The 19,121-nt window shown below is 42.1% G+C and overlaps 1 protein-coding gene across 3 annotated transcripts in view; it reads right to left on the bottom strand.

Moving 5' to 3' along the window:
* The window catches only part of ALDH1A3 (aldehyde dehydrogenase 1 family member A3), a 41,963-nt gene extending 29,115 nt beyond the window's left edge, over positions 1-12,848 (bottom strand). Inside the window, exons 1-2 of one of the 3 annotated variants that reach the window (XM_087941314.1) lie at positions 12,738-12,848; positions 3,191-3,295 (exon numbers count right to left, since the gene is read on the bottom strand). Coding sequence is in view for 1 of the 3 variants with exons in the window: in XM_026709259.2 (XP_026565044.1) it covers positions 3,191-3,295; positions 12,602-12,703 (207 nt within the window). In the remaining 2 variants the exon portion in view is untranslated. Of the gene's footprint in view, positions 1-3,190; positions 3,296-12,415; positions 12,535-12,601 lie in introns of those variants that run through there. The other 2 variants (XM_026709259.2, XM_087941316.1) reach the window with 2 other exon arrangements.
* Positions 12,849-19,121: the final 6,273 nt, after the last annotated feature.

Below are 19,121 nucleotides of genomic sequence, written 5' to 3'. Positions count from 1 at the left end.
TCAGTGAAATTCAGCTAAAGGTTTGTTTATGGATCAAAATCAGCACAACACTAAAATATTCTCTCTTCCTTAATGACTAATGCCACAATGTATACTCCAACCCTCTTTTCTGATGGTTTTTGGGTTTTTTTTTTTTGCCACAGTTGTATGTTCCAATCTAATGGTACTGCACTTCTTATGGGTAGGGACATTTTAAAGTTATAAAACCAGTTTTGTGACATTTCCTCCCCACACTGCTGAGACGAGAGAAGAGATCTTCGTGCAGGAAACTCACCTTTCTCCTCTATTTCCTTTGATGGCAAGAGAAGCTGGCCAGCCTTTGAATCTATTTTAAAACTTTGGGTAACATTTAAATTTTTATTTTTTTTAAAGCCCTGCATGGCCCCAATGGCAATTTACAACTTTCACGAAAGGAAGCAGAAATAATAAAATAATTGTGCTTTTTGCAATATACCAGCTCTGAATGTGTCCGCTGTAAAAAGAACCTGGGGATATTTGTGATCCATTGATTCTTTCCCTAATTATAGGAGTCTGCTTTAGTGCAGGATCACTCTGGATTGGGCTGGTTTACATTAACAGATTCTGTGCTGAGCTAATTCATGCATGTTTCATGGAACTGGTTTTTTCAGCCCAATGCAGTTGCAGAGTAGAATTCACACAATCCAAGATATGGCAAGTAGGCTTCATGGCAAATGTAATCCAAGAGAAAGGTTGGGTATGAGTGCAACAAGAATGTTTGTGCATCTAGATATGTGAAAATTACAGACACAATGGATTGGCAAAAGTGAAAGAATTCTAATCATGAATTCAGTTCAAGGCAAAAAACAAAAACCAATCAAGGAAAGAACCAACCTAGAACTAAAGAGCAATTTCCTACCAGAACAATTATTCAGTGGAATGGCTCACCTCCAGAGGTTGTGGGTGCTCCACCACTGGAGGTTCTAAGAAGAGATTGGACAGCACTTTGTCTGAAATAGCAACAGCACTTAGACTTATATACGTCTTCACGGTGCTTTTACAGCCCTCTCTAAGAGGTTTACAGAGTCAGAGTATTGTCCACCAATAATCTGTGTCCTCATTTTGCCCACCTCAGAAGGACGGAAGGCTGAGTCAACCTGGAGCCTGGTGAGATTTGATTTGCCAAATTGCAGGCGGACGGCAGGCAGCAGAATTAGCCTGCAGTACTGCATTCTAACCACTGCACCACTGTGGCTCTGGGTCTCCTGTTTGAGCAGGGAATTGGACTAGAAGTCTTCCAAAGTCCCTTTCAACTCTGTTGTTGTGTTATATTGCATCTGTTGTGGGTTCTTGTAAGAGTTCTAATGGGGACACGGCTGGCAGGAAGGAGCAACTAAGTCTCCAAGAACTCATCTTACTGGTCAAAATACTTTACAAGTTGGGCAGTGAGGGAGAAAAGCAATTATGTTTGGATATTATATCAGGAGACACCCGGAGCTCTGTCACACACAACCCTTGGGGGCTCAAGATTTGCAGCCAGAGACAAAGAGAGATCATCTGTTTTTACTCTAATGATGGCTTGGGAAGCAGTGGAGCCAGCTAACATAATCACCCGTAGAGGAAAAAGCCACCTCAGAATTGCACAGTTTTAAAATGAGCTCACATCTCTTCAATTACAGGATTATGGCTTTTCATAATTCCATGCCAAAGCCTGGACTGGAACGCACAAAGTTAAAGGGACTGAAGATGAAGGAAGAGAGGAGGGCACAGACTTGGATGAGGGAAGAGAAACAAGAAATAAGAGTAGCATGCTGTTATTTTTTAATACACCTATAGGTGGCTGAATAACAAGCCATAATGGCCACAAGGTTTGATGTATGTCAGCAAATGCCTTACCTCAGCCTTGAGGTTTACAGGGGGAGCTTGATCTTCAACCATTGTTTAGTAACCATTCAAATTTGCAATAGCAGTGTGGTGACTTATGACCAGTCAGAATCAGAATCAAGCTGGAAGAGACCTTGAAGGTCTTCTAGTCCAGCCCTATCCTCAAGCAGGAGATCCTATACCATTTCAGACAAGTGACTGTCCAATCCTTCCAGTGATGCATCACCCACAATGTCTGGAGGCAAGTTGTTCCACTGGTTAACAGTCCTGTGAGGAAGTTTCTCCTTAATTCTAGGTTGCTTCTCTCCTTGATTAGTTTCCATCCATGGTTTCTTGCCTCACCTTTGGTGCTTTGGAAAATAAACTGACCCCTTCTTCTTTGTGGCAGCCCCTCAAATCCTGAAGGAGTGCTATCATGCCACCCCTAGTCCTTCTTTTCTCTAGACTGGTCATACCCAAATCCTGCAACTGTTCTTCACGTTTTAGTCTCCAGGCTTTTAATCATCTTAGTTGTTCTTCTTTGCACTTTTTCCAAGGTCTCAACATCTTTTTTGTAACGTGATGATCAAAAGTGGATGCAGTATTTCAGGTGTGGTCTTAAATAAGGCTTTATAAAGCGGTACTGATGCTTCATGTGATTTTGATTCTATGCCCCTGTTTACACAACCAAGGATGGTATTACCATTTTTGGCTGCCGCCGCACAAGGCTGCCTCATATTGAAGTGATTGTCCACTAGGACTCCAAGGTCCCAGTTAACTGTTTTTGAGCCAGGTTTTGCCTAATCTGTATTTTATATCTTTGATCCTCGCATTTATGACTATCGCGGCATTCCCATGGTCACACGATCAAAATCCAGGCCCTTGGCACTTGCTCCCTGGCTCTGGCTTGATTTGACATGCTGGTCATTTGGAAGCACTTCTGAAAGCATTTGGTCTCCACCCCACAAAACATGAATTTATCCTTTCAGTGGAACAACAGTAGAGCAGGTATAAAGAAACATGTCCCTACCAAATGATTAGAGCAAGGGTCCCCAAACTTGGCAACTCCCAGGGAGTTGAAGTCCACAAGTCTTAAAGTGGCCAAGTTTGGAGACCTCTGGATTAGAGCAACTAATGAAAAGTCACTTCCCTGTGTTTCCTCCCCAGCAAACCATCTCCAGCTTTTAGAGCTTTTGCTTATTGACTAAGACAAATGAAAGATTGTTTAATTAAAGAGTGATTAAGCAACGAATGGAAAGTAACCTCCCTATATTTTCCCCCCCACCAAACATCTCCAACTTTTAGAACTTTTGCTCGTTAACTAAGAAGAATGAAATATTGTTTCATTAAAGAATGTAGAAAGACAGACCTTGTCACCTTCTTCAATTTCACAGATCTTCTCAGCTGTTGTGGGGTTAAATGTGGGGAATTTCTTTCCACTTTTTGACTCATGCCATTCATTATTAATAAATATCTAGAGAAAGAGAAAACAAATGGATCAGAAGAAGCATTGACAAGACTACTGTATCCCTTGCTTGGTTTGTCTCCTTTGTTGCTTGAATAGCTCTAATATTTATCATATTCAGGAACAGTGTATCATATTCACCCCATCAAAATAAGACGCAGGCTGGCTGTAATACTGGGACCCAGGCACTTACTCCCCAGTGGTCATCCTAGAATATGGAGGAGCTCAGAAACAAGGTGGGTTAGAATAGTGAAGTTTCCAACCATCAACTGCTGTGATGACCTGGGGTGTGGCACAAAGGCAACACAGTCAGTTAATCAATAAGAGTCCCTTTATTAGCTCCAACTTTGCCCCCAGTGTCCTAGTTACCTTCTGGCTGGAGAAAAACTCTCCAAGGAACAGCCTTTAACTGCAGGGAATCAAGTCCAAAATGTGGTCAACAAAAACTGTAACTATAAGTCCAATCGAGGCAAGATGAGGTGATTAGTTTGGCAGGGCAGGAGAAAGAATTCCAGACGTGAAGGCACAGCAAAACTCAACACGCTTGGAAAAATGCCAGGAACACAGATAAGCAAAGTCAACACCAGATAAACTCATGTTTGCTCCCAGCAACTACCGCATGGAGCCTGTATTTCTTTTAAACTTTCATTCCCAGGTGTGGCTAATGAAGGGAATCAGGGCCCTTTCCTCCCCCATAAGCCATTCAGCCCACATTGCTCTCTTCTCCGTTCCTCCTTGTGTGCCCTAGGATGAAGAGGGGATGGGCCTGGGTCTTCCTCTGAATTCGCTCTCCCTTATTCTATCTCTTCCCTGCTCTGCCCAGCTGGACTTTGCCCTTCCCCAGTTTCCTCCACAGCCAACGGAGCCACACTCGCACTCCCTGTCAGCTGTTCATCTTCCTCCTCAGATTCAGATTCCGACAGGGGTATGACAACTGCACATCACAGTGGGAAGTAGTAGTCATGGATGTAGCAAACATGCCAATATTTATTGATGCAGTTTCAACAGAAAAAGTAAATCACACTGAAGTCCAGGAGGCCAATTCACAAATGCAATTCGATATCCATGAGATAAGGACTATAAAATTCCAAGGGACTACTCTTGTTATTTTGCTGTGATGGATATCACTGCTCAGTTAGTGTAATATGGATTTGCCCCCTTCCATTGGTACAATGATTAAGCTATTGGGCTTGTTGGCTGGAAAGACCCAAGCGCCATGCAACAGGGTGAGCTCCCATCACTTGCCTCAGCTCCTGTCAACTTAGCCGTTCGAAAGGATGCAAATGTGAGTAGATAAATAGGTACCACTTTGGTGGGAAGGCAACAGTGCTCCATGATGTCATGTTGGCCACATGACGATGGAGATGTCTTCCGACGGTGCTGGCTCAATGGCCTTGAAACAGAGATGACCACTGCCCCCCTATAAATAGCAACAACTAGAAGAGTAAGATCTGCAGGGATTCCTTTGCCATTTTTTTAACTCTTCCATTAGTGATAGCTCTTTATTTGTATCCTGCCTTTATTACTTTTACAAATTATACTTTTTACAAATAACGCAAGGTGGCGAACCTATCCGAAACACCTTTTTCCTCCGCCTAGTTTCTCCACAACAACAACAACCCTGTGAGGTGGATTGGACATAAATTCCCCAGGAAAAAGCTTTTTCGGTCATGGTGTCTAACTCCAGAGGCTAAACTGAATAACCTTTTGTTGCAGGTAAAAAAACAAGAGAGGTTCCCAGGATGTCGAATGTTATTTTTCTTAGTTGCAATTGAGCCTGCTAATTAGTTTTAACTTGTTTTTATGGCCCAGTAGTAGATTTAATTACTATTATTATTGCATTTGATTTGTAGGTTCTGTAGCTGAAATGGCGGCTTTGTTTGGAAATTTAAAGGGCCTGTAAATCACCATGGGGGAGACGGAGAAGCATTTGTTTTAAAGGGTGGTCTTATAATTTCAAGAAAACCTACATAAACATGCCTGGAGAATTACAGATTGCCGAATACAGGTAGTCTTTACAATCCCTTGCAGCAATTTAGAATAAAATAGAATGAATGAGCTGGAAGGGACCTCGGAGGTCTTCTAGTCCAGCCCCCTGCTCAAGCAGGAGAACCTATACGATTTATATCTGTTCGTTCAGCCACTATAGTCTTCGACTTAAAACCACAATTGAGCCCAAAATAACCTCAAACTGTCTACCGTGGACTTCACTCCATTCTTAAGAGGTCTGTCAGGGGGCGTCCATAAGCGCACCAGCGTGCCTACCGTCCCTGTCCTACTGTCCCCATGTAGTCATACGCATTTATTATGCATATACTTATACCTGTTTATACTTATATGTTTATATGTTATGTTCATATTTATACTTGTTTTCTCATACACGGTTGATGAACTAAACTAAATAAACTAAATAATAAATAAATAAATGTCAGAGCCAAAGTAGCAGTTGCACACCAAATAGAATTGTACTTGATTCTATTGCCTAAAAGGTGGGTCATAATTAGAGGGTGAGGGGTGATTTTTTTTTCCTTTCTGAAAAATGTTCTGAATGGTCTGCATTGGGTGTCCAATTATTTTGCAAAGCTCATAGTTTTTTTTTTTAAATGTTCCCAATTCATAACTGTGTTATTATTGGAAGCCAAAGAAAGGTGCGGGAATTAGAGATCTCTCTGAAATGGAAAATATAAAAAGAAATAAATATTTAAGTCTGGTAGAGGTCGGAAAACTCTAAAAACTAGCTACCCGAATTAAATTATCAGTTCTCCCAACAGACCATAGGAAGGTCTAATTGTTTTCCAAAGGTTGTATTTAATGTTGCAGGCTGAAGCCTACTTTCCTTTCAGTTTTAATTCAGTCAGTGATATTTCAAACTAAGTCATCGTTGAAACATTTACAATAAAGCTGTAGATGTTTTAAAGATCACAAGGGTTAGCTGTAACAATAACGCCTGCTTTGACCTATCTCTTGGTTACTAGCAGAATGTTATTTCTTTATAGGAGTTAGTCTGACCGATTTGAACACGCAAAGATAAGACTTAGCTATTCCATTTTCTGTAAGTCTAGAGCGCAAACGTGCTGCCTTTCTATAGTAGAACTAGATCTTGGAAATGGTTTCCTATTGGGAGTTCAGTTGGCTCTGACAATATCCATCTTACAGAAAAAGTTGAAGACAGAACTATGCTGAAAGGGTATTTTGTAATGAAGACTTACAACCTTTGTCATTGGAACATTTTAGGGACTTGGCGATGTTACATGCTCGGATTTTACTCTTTGTTGTAAGGCCCAGAGAAACAGTTGAGATTGTGGAACAATATAAATTAGATAAACTTCCCTCGTTTTTTAAATCAGGTACCTTAAGCAAACTGCACATTATGAAATGTACAAAACACAATATCTGATATTTTCAATTAAGGATATTTGGGTCACAGAAGAAAACCCCATTTGTTAAACGTTATTTGGACTAAAATGCAACTAAAAGGAAGGAAACTTCTATTTAAGGCAGCATCTTTAGGTTTTATTAAGCAGACTGTCATCCCCCCAAAAGAAATTTGCTAGATCATTTCAAAATTCAGCAGCATAATTGCAGAACTGTAAATGGTAAAAAAAAAAAAAATACTTACTCGGCCCAGTTTAAAAATAAACTATATGGTCATGGCAATCAGGAATTTATGCAAATTGATTTATACAATAATTTGTAAGAGCCTTTGGTGGCGTCAAGTTCAAAGAACTTTCTTTCATTTTAGCAAAGTATGTAGTGCCCTTGGAAAGCATGATTCCTCATTAGCATTCAAAAATAGGGACAGGAAAATATTTCTAATGGATAGTGTTGAAGAGTGTTTCTTACAAAATTCTGGCTACTTTTCTACTTTTCTTGCTCCTATTAGAGACCAGACAACTATCAGTAATAAAAGTGTTTAAAAGCACAGAAAGTATTACCTATAATAGAAAAGGAAAAAAATTAGAAAATTTATATTAAGAAAAACACCACCAGTTAGCAACTTTTGTTTTCCTTTTAAAGATCTGGAAATTTTTCAGACATTTAAACCAGAGAACGTGCTTAGCATCGTTAGAATTTGCTTAGATTTTTATAGGCAGAATGCCAATGTTATCCTTACTTAAGTACAAAAACAATTACATTTGACGTGACAATATCCACAATGGGTGGTATCCATATCGTATAGAGACTTGTCATTAAAGACAATTCAAAAGATCTGCTTAAATATTTGCTTTTGACCCCACATCAATTTAAATGTATGTAAATGTAAAACAGATTCTGACTTGAAACCATCTGAGCTACATCTCCGGACTGCCCCAAAATATATATTGTTTTAATTATGTGCCATCAAGTTAATTTTAACTCCTAATGACTCATAAGAATTTTTCTCCATGATGATTAAGAAGGAAATAATATCACAAAATTGTTAGTTTCATACTCTGCAGTCATTCCCATTCATAAACTAGTTTGAGTCAAGGTTTATTTGATTCTTATCTCAGCTTTTGTTCCTATACAAGTAACTCCAAGCCATGGACTCGCACAATACTCTTCCTTCCTATTTTTCTATTCTAGTTCCACTTAAGAATAGTTCTAACTAATTCATTCTAACTAAGTTTATTTAGTGGCAGGGATAGTCAAGTCAACTCAATGTTTATTACAGTCAAAGACCAGAGCAAGTTAAAAACACTTTAAGGAATATCCAGTTAAAAAACGCTAGACTAAAATGATAACAAAAAAAAATCTATATTAAAATCACAACTGGGCATCTAATCTTGTCAGTTGCACCCGAATAAAATACAGCACGGCCCAACTATAGTATAATAATAATCCTGAAACTGTGAAGCTCATAGTCATTAAATACTAAAATGTAAGAGAGTGATAATACAAAAGGGTTTGCTGCATTAATTGTGTAAAATGGTTATGATGGATTAATCCACCTGTTTCCGATGGATTGTCGGTGCTGCTGCAGGGGGATATAAAACCACATTCTCCCTTTTGGATCAGATAAGTTTCTTTCATTGTTATTGCCAGATTAATAAACAGTGTGCATATTTATGTGTTTGGTGCATGTGTGTATAGCATGTGGGTGTGGGTGTCCGTGGGTGTGTGGGTGTAAGGAGAGATGCTATATGTGCCTTATTTTCAATTACTACTGTACTTTATATATTCATTCATTCATTCATTCAATTTCTGCAGCCACCCATCTCTCAGCCAAGTGACTCTGGATGGCTTACAATTTTAAAATATAAAACAGTTCAAACCACTTCAAAATAAATAGCCTTTTAAAGAGCCTAGTAAAAGTCAAGTAACACATGGGTTTTTCCAGATGCCAAAGGTGAGAATCACAAGCTCCAGTGAAATGTTAACGTTATTGCGCTAAGCATCCTTAATCGAGCCATCTTAGCAAAAACAATTCAGGAACTGGAAATCACATAAATACAGCCCTGGAGCTAGCCAAATCTGATAAAAGCTAATCTTAAAATGACTTTTTCCTTCTATTTTGGAATGTGGCAGAGAAATTTTAGTCTGAGAAAAATCCTTTTCTTTCTCTCACACTAAGAATCTCTGCAACTGCAACAATCAATGTTGAACTAAAATTTGAGTGAATGTGTTTTTATTAACATTTATTAACATCCCCATCTCTTTCCAGGCCTGCAAGACAGAAATGCATCCAGAGGATGGGAAGTTTACCATTACTCCACTGATGGAAAGTGAAGGATTATGAATGGGTTTTGTTCCATATTTATTGTTTCCAATTCCACATTTCTATATAATTATAAATCTACATCCTTGGAGCCCAAGGAATGACGTGATAAAACAAGAACCACAACACTGCTATGCAAATGCCAAAAGTATTATGACTTCACAATGCTTTTTTGTTCTATTGGCATCTTTGTAGTTAAAACAGACACCCATGCTAGGGAGATCCACAACCAAACAAGCTTTTTATATCGCAGCTTTCTTGGCATAATAGTTAAGGGAAATCCTAGTTTAAAAGATGCGTGCAAACCTTTAAAAATTCCACCTTTTGATGTATTTTTATCATTTCCAAATAAATGCAAACATGTATACAACACATTCGATAATTGAGGTTTTGGTTTATATTGTTTGCATTGTATTGTATTTATCTTTTTTTAAATTATTTGTAAGCTGCTCAGAATAATTGGTAGTCAAGTGGCCTAAACAGTACAAATAAACCGATCAATTAGATTTCACAGCCAAACCTAAAAAGTCTTAAGCACATTTTAAAAAGTAAGGAAGAGTATGACAATCTGCTACACTGAAGAGAAATTTCTTTATGCAAATGTGATTTATATTATATTAAATATATTCCATTTGCGCCATTAGTGGAATTCTTACTTTCTTTCTTTCTTGTGTTTACTTTGCTAGTTTCTCTGCTTATCCACTGATTTTGTAACCACCGTCTTCCAATTGCAACTCTGGGTAGTGAACGTAAACATAACATCTTATGAGTGGGGCAATCACGTAAATATGATTAATCCACTCATAATAGATTCATCCAATTCATAATCTAGCTTCATTTTCAGGTTTCTATTTTCTTACTTCAGATCATTTCTCAAAGAGAGGGAAAAAGAACGGACCTCATCTTTTAAATATTAGAGTTGGATTTCAAATGCATCTCTGATTCCATCCACCTTCTCCATCCACCGCGAAGGGAAAAAAATGAAATTAGTACGATTGAAACCGGCTAAATGAAGTGGAGCCCTTCCAACTAATCCACTTTTAAAAATTGACCAAATTTTAGAAGAGACTTGAGAAAGAAAGCAAATCTAAAATCCTTGACCCAATGCGTTGTTTTGTTAAAACAGCCAAGATGGTGGGATATCTCAGAAACTAAGCATCCATCACAGGCTGGTTGTCTTAAAACTTTTTTTAAAAAGCACAGGACAACACTGTACAGATGATAAAAACAGTGCAATCCAGTCACTCTCAAAGTATGGAATAGGAATATTGGGTGAGAGAGAAATTCCCCGGAGATGGGCTCCAGCACAAGTATGGAAGCTCAGAAAAATTAAATCTCTGATCCCAACGACCAAGTCAGATTGGATCCTGCAATATTATCCTGGGACATGTATATTTGTCTTCCTTTGTATAGGAATAAGCTATATTTCCTCTAACACAACAGTCTTCAGGATGCAATCTCCAAAACAGCTATTCAGACTAATAATTGCAATCAGAATGCTATCTCGCTAACAGTCCTATGCGTTTTATGATCCTTTTCCACCTTTTTCTCACACGCATAGACTACTAGAGACAGACCAGGAATATTTCTAGTTGTCATTAAAGATTTCTTTTTTTAAAAAAAAAATGCTTTTTGGGCTATCCAAGTCAGATCTTATCCCTGTAATTCTGGGGAAGCCCCTCCCTCACTTGGCCTCCAGTTGAAATGTTTTTTGAACGGTTCTTGGCAGGTGTGTGAAACGTTTTATGCTCAGCCCCATCACTGTTACACCACAGATAACTGGAAGCCTGGTGAAAATGCTCATCACCTCCACAGCCTCTTAAGACGCGAGAGCTACCTGGATCACACAAATGATGAACTTGGTGTGTTCTGGAAGTGCAAACCAAAAACAAAAAACCCGCTTCCACCATTCTTTCACAAGACCCCTGCTGACTGACCTGGGGATCTAAATGGAGAACTTCCAACCTCTGGAGTGGCTACTGGATCCATGGTTAGACTCTGCCTATCCCCCTCCTCTTGCTCTCTCTTCTCTCCTCCCACCTTTTGGGTTATCAAAGTGATGTCCTTATTTCTCACTGTGTTCCTTCGTCATTGTTTTGCTTTCTTGTTCTGTTATTCTACTTCAGTTTACACACCTGTTCATTTTTCTTCCTTTAATTACTGCAAGCCACTTAGAGTAGCGCCACAGCGAGAGAAGTGGAAAATAAATTTAAAGAAATAAAAACCTTCCATACGCTATTGAAGAATTATAGAAGGGCAGCGAAACCTCGACGCCATGCATCTTCCTGGAAAAGAATATAAAAGGGAACCTGCAAAGCTCAGTGGACAGGTGTTTAAGGAACACCTGGGAAATCCTCACCCCCAAGGAGAAGAGCTCCCAAAGAGGCTGCTTTAGATTTCACTTTCCTTAGTAGATTCAGGGCTCCCCCTCCCAAAAAAAAAATCCAGGAAGCCTCTTTTGGCACTGCCCACCCCCCCCAAAAGTTAAAATTAAAAGTTAAGAATTTAAAATCAAAGCTTCTATGATATTGCAACCCTATTTCTTTCTTTTGCAGAAAACCCTGGGGGTTCTTCTCCTTTAACTCCACCAAGGATGTAGCAGTTGGGGGTGGGGGGGAAGTGGAGGCTCCCAAACATATTATATAAAAAGCAATTTAATAGTAAAATGTTTAGCTTGCATCATGTTTCATGTCCAGAAGTGACTTATTTCTATGGGTATGAGATTAAACCTTTAAAAGCCCCACCTAAACCTTTTTATATAATATGAGAACCTCCACTTTCACCCCCCTTCTGCTGCACCCTCAGTAGAATAAATGAGAGGAAATCCCTTTTTTTCCTTCCCTGCAATGACTTCTGACATTCTTTATTGACCAATGGGTTTCTTTGCCTTGAATAAAAATTAGGTAGGGCTTAGCTAGTTGTGATGCCTTGGGGATAATTGCCGCCCCTTCTCCTCCCCAAAAGGCAGCTGGAACAAATGACTCAATCCCCTCTCCCACTTTCCCTTTAGAAACATTTATTGTTAGATTTTTTTAAAAATCCCACCTTTATTACTTTATAAGTAACTCAAGGCAACACACATACCTAATACTCCTTCCTCCTCGTATTTTCCCAACAGCAACTGACCACCCTGTGAGGTGGGTTGGGGTTGACAAAGAGGGACTGGCCCAAACTCACCCAGCTGCCTGCCCTATGGCAGGACTAGAATTCATGGTTTTAGCGAGGCGCCTTAACCAAACTGGCTTTCCAAACGCTTAAAAAGCATTTGTTGGAAAAGAAAAAAAAATACTAAGGAACTAAGTACTTTCCGAAACTCTCCGTTTTAAAAAAAAGTTTTACTTCAAAGATAGTTAAGCAAAAACAACCCTAAAAGGAAAAAGGGGAAAGATAAAAAACCCCTCACACGTGCGCAGTCACACAGCACGCTTCACCTGATTATTGAATTAACCCCATTCTACTGGATGCATCCCACTCATGGAAGCCTTCGTGGGCTCATCCGGCGAGCCCCAGGAATCAATGCCAGGCTTCCTCCCCCATTCAAGCCGGTTGCCCAGATGCGACCGCTCAGGTGGCAGCGAGTCGTAGGAACCCAACGACCCGCGTATCCTTCCCCCTACCTTGGTGAACTGGACCTCCAAGTTCCTTATCGGGTGAGGGAGGGGCACGGAAGCCGCCTTCTCCGTCTGCCCGTTCTCCAGGGCTCCGTTAAGCGCTGCCATCCCGCACACAACGCACACTCGCTCGCTCGCTCACTCTCCGAGTGGGTCCGGTTGCGCGCGCCCCGCAAGACGCACCGCCGAGCAAGAGAAACCCCGCCGCGCTCTGCCTTTTTAAGAGCGCTTCGCTCCGGGCTGGCTGGCGGGCGGGGGGAGGCGGAGGGCTAGAGGCTTGGCCAGATGCTATCCACGCCCACTCGAGTCCGGCCCGCGCTGGACCAGCTGCAGGTGAGCGGAGGATGGCCGAGCCAGCGCCGGCTCCGGCGGCTGTTCGGAAGAGGCGAGAGCAAAGCGCGCGCAGGCATGGCCAGGAGGGGAGGTGTCCCTCGGTGACTCCAAAGCGGAGCAGCTGTCCCGTGGATCCCAGCTGCGATTCCCTAGACGCCCCCTCCACTTCCTTCCCCTTCGCCAAACAATGCTGGTGATTGTGCCAAAAGCTGGCTTGGGGGTGGCCAAGAAGGGGTGGGAAAGAGTTAAGGTTTCCCCCCCCCCTTCCCCTTCTTCCTCTCCGTTGCAACGGGTGTGGGAGCCTGAAGCGCGCAGGACGTCCAACGAAAAACAAGAGAGAGAAGCCTCGGAGGAAATCATCTGTGTTACAACGCGGCGTTCGTTCTCCGGGTGGAAAGAGAAGGGGCTACTAGGCGGACTCCTCGCGAGAAGGAATGAGCTCACATCGGACTAACTCCTAATCAAAAACGGCCCCAGAAAGTCCAGTTTTCTCCTTCTCCTCCTCCCTCCTGGAACATAAACATGCGTGTATAGGGAGAGACATCGCTTCACAAAGATTTTATGCCAAGGGCTGATGGATGGAGGAAGGAGCGCTGGGTGTTGCACATCCTCTGTGCGTGTACATGTGTTGTGTTGGCACTCTCAGTTTAGCCTTCCTGCCTTGGCTGTAGGGCAACCTTGTGTCCAACCTTGGCAACTTGAAGTCTTGTAGGTAGATGCCAACTCTTAGAATTCCATGGCAGCCCTGGCTGGCTGGAGAATTCTGAGAGTTGAATTCCCCAAGTCTTAAAAATGGCCAAGACTGGACACCCTTGCTGTAGGGGTGGACCAGCTGTAGGGGGTGGAGAGAAATTCCTATTTGGTCAAGGGTTCTGCTTTTTTAAAATGGGGACTAGATGGCTGATTTTGCTCATTTGACTATGCCTTACAATGTGTTGGATTGAGAGTGAACTGCAATGGTGAGATTCAGAAAATTTTATTACCATGGGCACAGCTTGGTGGCCCTGCAGGAGAAGGATACTGCAAAATCCCATTCCCTCCCCACTCCACTAACCTGCTTTCCAGCTCCGTTCTCCTGTGCAGGGCAACAAAAGACCCAGCCGATCAGCTGGGACTCAGGAGGCAGAGAATAGCTGGGTTTGGCGGGGCCAGTCAGAGGTGCTTTTGCCGGTTCTCTGAACTACTCAAAATTTCCGCTACCAGTTCTCCAGAACTGGTCAGAACCTGCTGAAGACCACCTCTGGAATGAAGGCATATTATTTCAGCCCATCCAGTGAGGTGTATTAACCATGGTTTGACCCAGCCCACTGGATCTCCCCTTCTCTTGAGGGCACTGTTTAAATGCCTGTGCAAGGCAGAGAATAGCACTGGCCAAGTTTTGGGGTGCCTTTTTCATTCCTGACCCCTGAAAGGTCCTTCTTGTTAAACTCAAGGAATCTGCTGGCATAGTCAAGCATCTCCCATCACATTTTGAGTAGGTTTTGCATTGCTAGTGACTTGATTTTGATTGATTGATTGATTCAGGGCTGGCCCAGGGGTGTGGACAAGAGCAGTCACTGTGGCAGTCACAATAATAGCCATAGCACTTAGACTTCTATACAACTTCACAGTGCTTTATATCTTAAACGGTTTACAGAATCAGCATATTGCCCCCAACAATCTGGGACTTCAAAGGGTGAAAAGCTGAGACAACCTTGAGTCGATCAGGATTGAACTCCTGGCAGTGGGCAGAGTTAGCTTGCAATACTGCATTCTAACCAGTGGGAGGGAGGGAGGGAGGGAGGGAGGGAGGGAGGGAGGGAAGGAAGGAAGATAGCAATAGCACTTAGGCTTATATACCGCTTCACACTGCTTTATAGACCTCTGTAAGAGATTTACAGAGTCAGCCTATTGTTCCCAACAATCTGGGTCCTCATTTTACCCACCTTGGAAGGATGGGAGGCTAAGTCAACCTGAAGTTGGTCACGATCGAATTCCTGGAGTGAGCAGATAGTTAACCTGCTATACTGCATCCTAACCATTGCGCCACCCCAGCTCTGGTGGTGTCATAATGCAGTTGATTCTGGTTCCATTGTTTTATGTATGACACAGTTTTAAAAAAGTGTTTTGATTGCATTCTCATAAGTCCCCACTCATGAGGGTTTAAAAAAAAAAACATGCCCTGCAGATACCCCTGAATTGACCACTAAGTTTATCATTTTGGGTCTTGAGATAAACTAAGATGGTTAGTGGTCAGTGATATAAAAAAGGCACTAGATCTTTTTAAATTGTGGCTAAGGGAATGTTTCACCTAATGAAGAGAAGACCTGCACGATAGTTGTCTTCCAAAACTTGGTTCTGACCTGGGCTTCCCAAGACCATGAAGCAGACTCCTCGTCCTGATAACCCCGCCCTCACCCCCGCTGGCATTCTTTATTTTTTATTTTTTAAAAAATATATTTTTATTAAATTTCTTTTGTTACATCATAAAACATCATGGTATCAACAACATTCTTGGCATCTATACAGGTTTTGGGTTTAAATATAATACATTATATTACATTTGTCTAGTACTGAATAATAGCTTTAACTATAATTACTATTCTTATATCTTTATATAATTTACAAAATTTTATTTAGGTTAAAGGGAATTCCTCTCCAGCAAAGTCCCGGCAAACAGTCTTTCATGAGATTTCACAACTACAGACCTTCATCAGGCTTGGAGAGTTGCCAGGATGATATCTTCCAAACGCCACACTGTAGTAGCAATTACTTGGCAAGAAGACAGGAACAGATCTTCACTCTAATGAATTGATCTAATTTTCTCCTGTAAACCCCACTTCCCTTTCACTCCTCTTTTATTCCCTCTGGGAGGGGCTATTCACCATCCACCTGAGCCTTTACTCCTGAATCAACCCTTGTTCCTTAATTGTTCCCTTCTCCTGGCAGTTCTGTGCATGCACACATTGGGAATAGGCTCCAGCTATTCTTCTGCCTCACTGATCTCTAACTCCGAAGGCAGCTGATAACTGTCCCAGACAGCCATGGCTCCATCTCTGCCTCTGACACAGAGCCCTCGTCAGAGCCTTCCCCAGACTCCAGGACTGGCCGATGTTCCTCCCCAACTTCCCCTCTCTCTGAGTCTGCTGCCAGCTCTTCTGGCCACTGGTGGGCCACAATATACTTGAAGGGCTCTCACAGGGAAGAAGGGCTTGATTTATCCTCCAAAGTACCTGAGGTGCGGACAAGAAGCAATGAGAGGAAGGTCCTTAGAAGGAGATCCAATCTGGAAATAAGGAGGAAATCCCTGATGGTGAGAACCATTAATCAATGGAACTTGCCTCCCAGAATTGTGGATACTTCTGGTTTTCTTGGGGTTTTTTTTCTTTGAAAAGGTTTTGCTTCTTATCCAAGAAGCTTCTTCGGTTCAGAAGATGCTTCTTGGATAAGAAGTGAATTGTTTTCAGAGGGGAAAAAAACCCCAAGAAAGTTCAGTTGCCTTTTTTTTTTTTTTTTTAAAAGCACTTTTTGGACAGCCATGACTTGGACAATCGAGAATCTCCATAGACATCAATTGTTGGAGGTTTTCAAGAAGAAATTGGATAATTCATGTTTCCAGAATGGTATAAATCCTCCTTTGGGCATGGAGTTGGATTAGAAGACTACCAAGGTCTCTTCAAGGTTGACTCAGCCTTCCGTCCTTCCGAGGTGGGCAAAATGAGGACACAGATTATTGGTGGACAATACTCTGACTCTGTAAACCTCTTAGAGAGGGCTGTAAAAGCACCGTGAAGACGTATATAAGTCTAAGTGCTGTTGCTCTTTCAGACAAAGTGCTGTCCAATCTCTTCTTAGAACCTCCAGTGGTGGAGCACCCACAACCTCTGGAGGTGAGCCATTCCACTGAATAATTGTTCTGGTAGGAAATTGCTCTTTAGTTCTAGGTTGGTTCTTTCCTTGATTGGTTTTTGTTTTTTGCCTTGAACTGAATTCTTGATTAGAATTCTTTCACTTTTGCCAATCCATTGTGTCTGTAATTTTCACACATCTAGATGCACAAACATTCTTGTTGCACTCATACCCAGCCTTTCTCTTGGATTACATTTGCCATCAAGCCTACTTGCCATATCTTGGATTGTGTGAATTCTACTCTGCAACTGCATTGGGCTGGAGAAACCAGTTCCATGAAACGTGCATGAATTAGCGCAGCACAGAATCTGTTTCTGTTGCTATTCCAGCCCAATGAGCAGAGGTGGTATTCGGCAGGTTCTGACCAGTTCTGGAGAACCGGTAGTGGAAATTTTGAGTAGTTCGGAGAACTGGCAAATACCACCTCTGACTGGCCCCGCCCCCATCTATTCTCTGCCTCCCGAGTCCCAGCTCATCGGCTGGGTCGTCTTTGGTTGCCCTGCACAGGAGAATGGAGCTGGAAAGCAGGTTAGTGCGGTAGGGGTGGGGAATGGGGATTTTGCAGTTTTCTTCCCCTGCCACGCCCACCAAGAACCGGTAGTAAAGATTTGATTTATTCAATAAACCATAGTTATAGAGGGAACTACCTCACCTTGTCTGGGTTTGGAAGCTAAGTAGGGTCATGCCTGATTAATATTTGGATGGGAAATTAAAATCCTTGGGCTAGACTGGAAAGTTTTTTAAAAAAGAAACAATTTGGAAGAATTTGATGAGAAACCCTATTCATGCTGAGGGGTGGTGGTGGAGTGGTATGGAATGATAAAACATGCATCATGGCATCATGATGCAATGCATAAGGGGGCCTATGCATCACTATGTCCTTGTACAAGGCTGATCATTCTGGCACCACCACAGTTTTCTGTAGACACTGAGGTCTGTTTCATTGCTAAGTGAGCAGCCTGGGTCCATGCAGCCAGTGGGAGTCAAGCATGATTCAAAAGTCAGTCTTCTTTGAAACAAATTGTGGCTTTGTGGGAATTGTGACCCTGTAAAAATAGCCTGCTTGGATTGGGAGGGGAGGGAGGGAGGAGGGAGGAAGGAAGGAAGGAAGGAAGGAAGGAAGGAAGGAAGGAAGGAAAAGAGGGAGGGTGGGAAAGAAAGAGGGAGGAGGAAAGAAAGGATGCAAGGAAGGAAGAAAGGAAAGGAAGGAAGGAAGGAGGCAGGGACAGAAGAAGGAAGTAAGGAAAAGAGGAAGGAAAGAAGGAAAAGACGGACTAAGAAAGATTGAAAGGAAAAGAGAGGAAGGGAAGGATGTAAGGGAAGGAAGGAAGGAAGAAGAAAGGGAGGGGAAAGGGGATAAAGGAAGAATAGAAGAAAAAGAGAGGAAGGGAGGGAGGATGGAAGGAGGGAAAGAGGGAGGGGGGGAAAGAGGAAGGGAGGAACATGGAAGGAAAAGGGGTGAGGGACAGAAGGGAATTCATTTGCCATCATATTAAAACTCCCATTTATCCATAAATGATGTTTGATCATGTATATTTTCCCCGTTCCAAATTAAATCCGTTCACTCTGGCATCTGTTAGAGTGAAAAGCCACCTTTGTCCTTAAAGAATCTGTCTGGAATCAGCTTTCCGGGTAGGTGACTCAGGCTCTGCCTGGAGGCTGGAGGATGTCAGAAACACATTTCAATTGAGGCAGAACTAACTTTCACCAGAGCGATCAGAAGAAAACAAGGCAGGAAGAACAGGGAATGGTGCAGAGAATACGCATCCTGCTTTCTGGGTCTGGGCAGAAGGCTTCTCAGTGCTGAAAGCCATTCATTCTCCCTCTCAGATTTCCACAAATTTGAAGAGGCAACCTCGAACCTCGTTCCAGGCCCCATCTCAGCATTGACTCAGACAAAGATCTCAGGACAACCTGCCCTCTGAAACGGGCATATGACAAAATCTTTTGGCTGAACGGCAGCAATTATCGGACATTAATACAATTAAGCGAGTCCAGAAGTATTTCACGAGAAGAGTACTACACTCCTCTGCTCGCAACAGAATACCCTACATCACCATCGCCGCCTACAGTTGGACTTAAGTGTAGTACACAAAATTATCTGCTACAATGTCCTGCCTGTCAATGACTCCTTCAGCTTCAACCGCAACAATACAAGAGCACACAACAGATACAAACTCAATGTTAACTGCTCCAAACTTGATTGCAGAAAGTACAACTTCAGCAATAGAGTGGTCAATGCCTGGAATGCACTTCCTGACTCTATTATTACATCCTCTAACCACACTCCTTTGACCTTAAACTA

The sequence above is a fragment of the Pseudonaja textilis genome, chromosome 13, assembly GCF_049901715.1.
Source record: "Pseudonaja textilis isolate UNSWEBS1 chromosome 13, rPseTex1.2, whole genome shotgun sequence".
In the NCBI taxonomy this organism is placed as follows: Eukaryota; Metazoa; Chordata; class Lepidosauria; order Squamata; family Elapidae; genus Pseudonaja; species Pseudonaja textilis.
The sequence above is the reverse complement of the archived record's forward strand: the minus strand, read 5'-3'. Positions and strand labels throughout refer to the sequence as shown.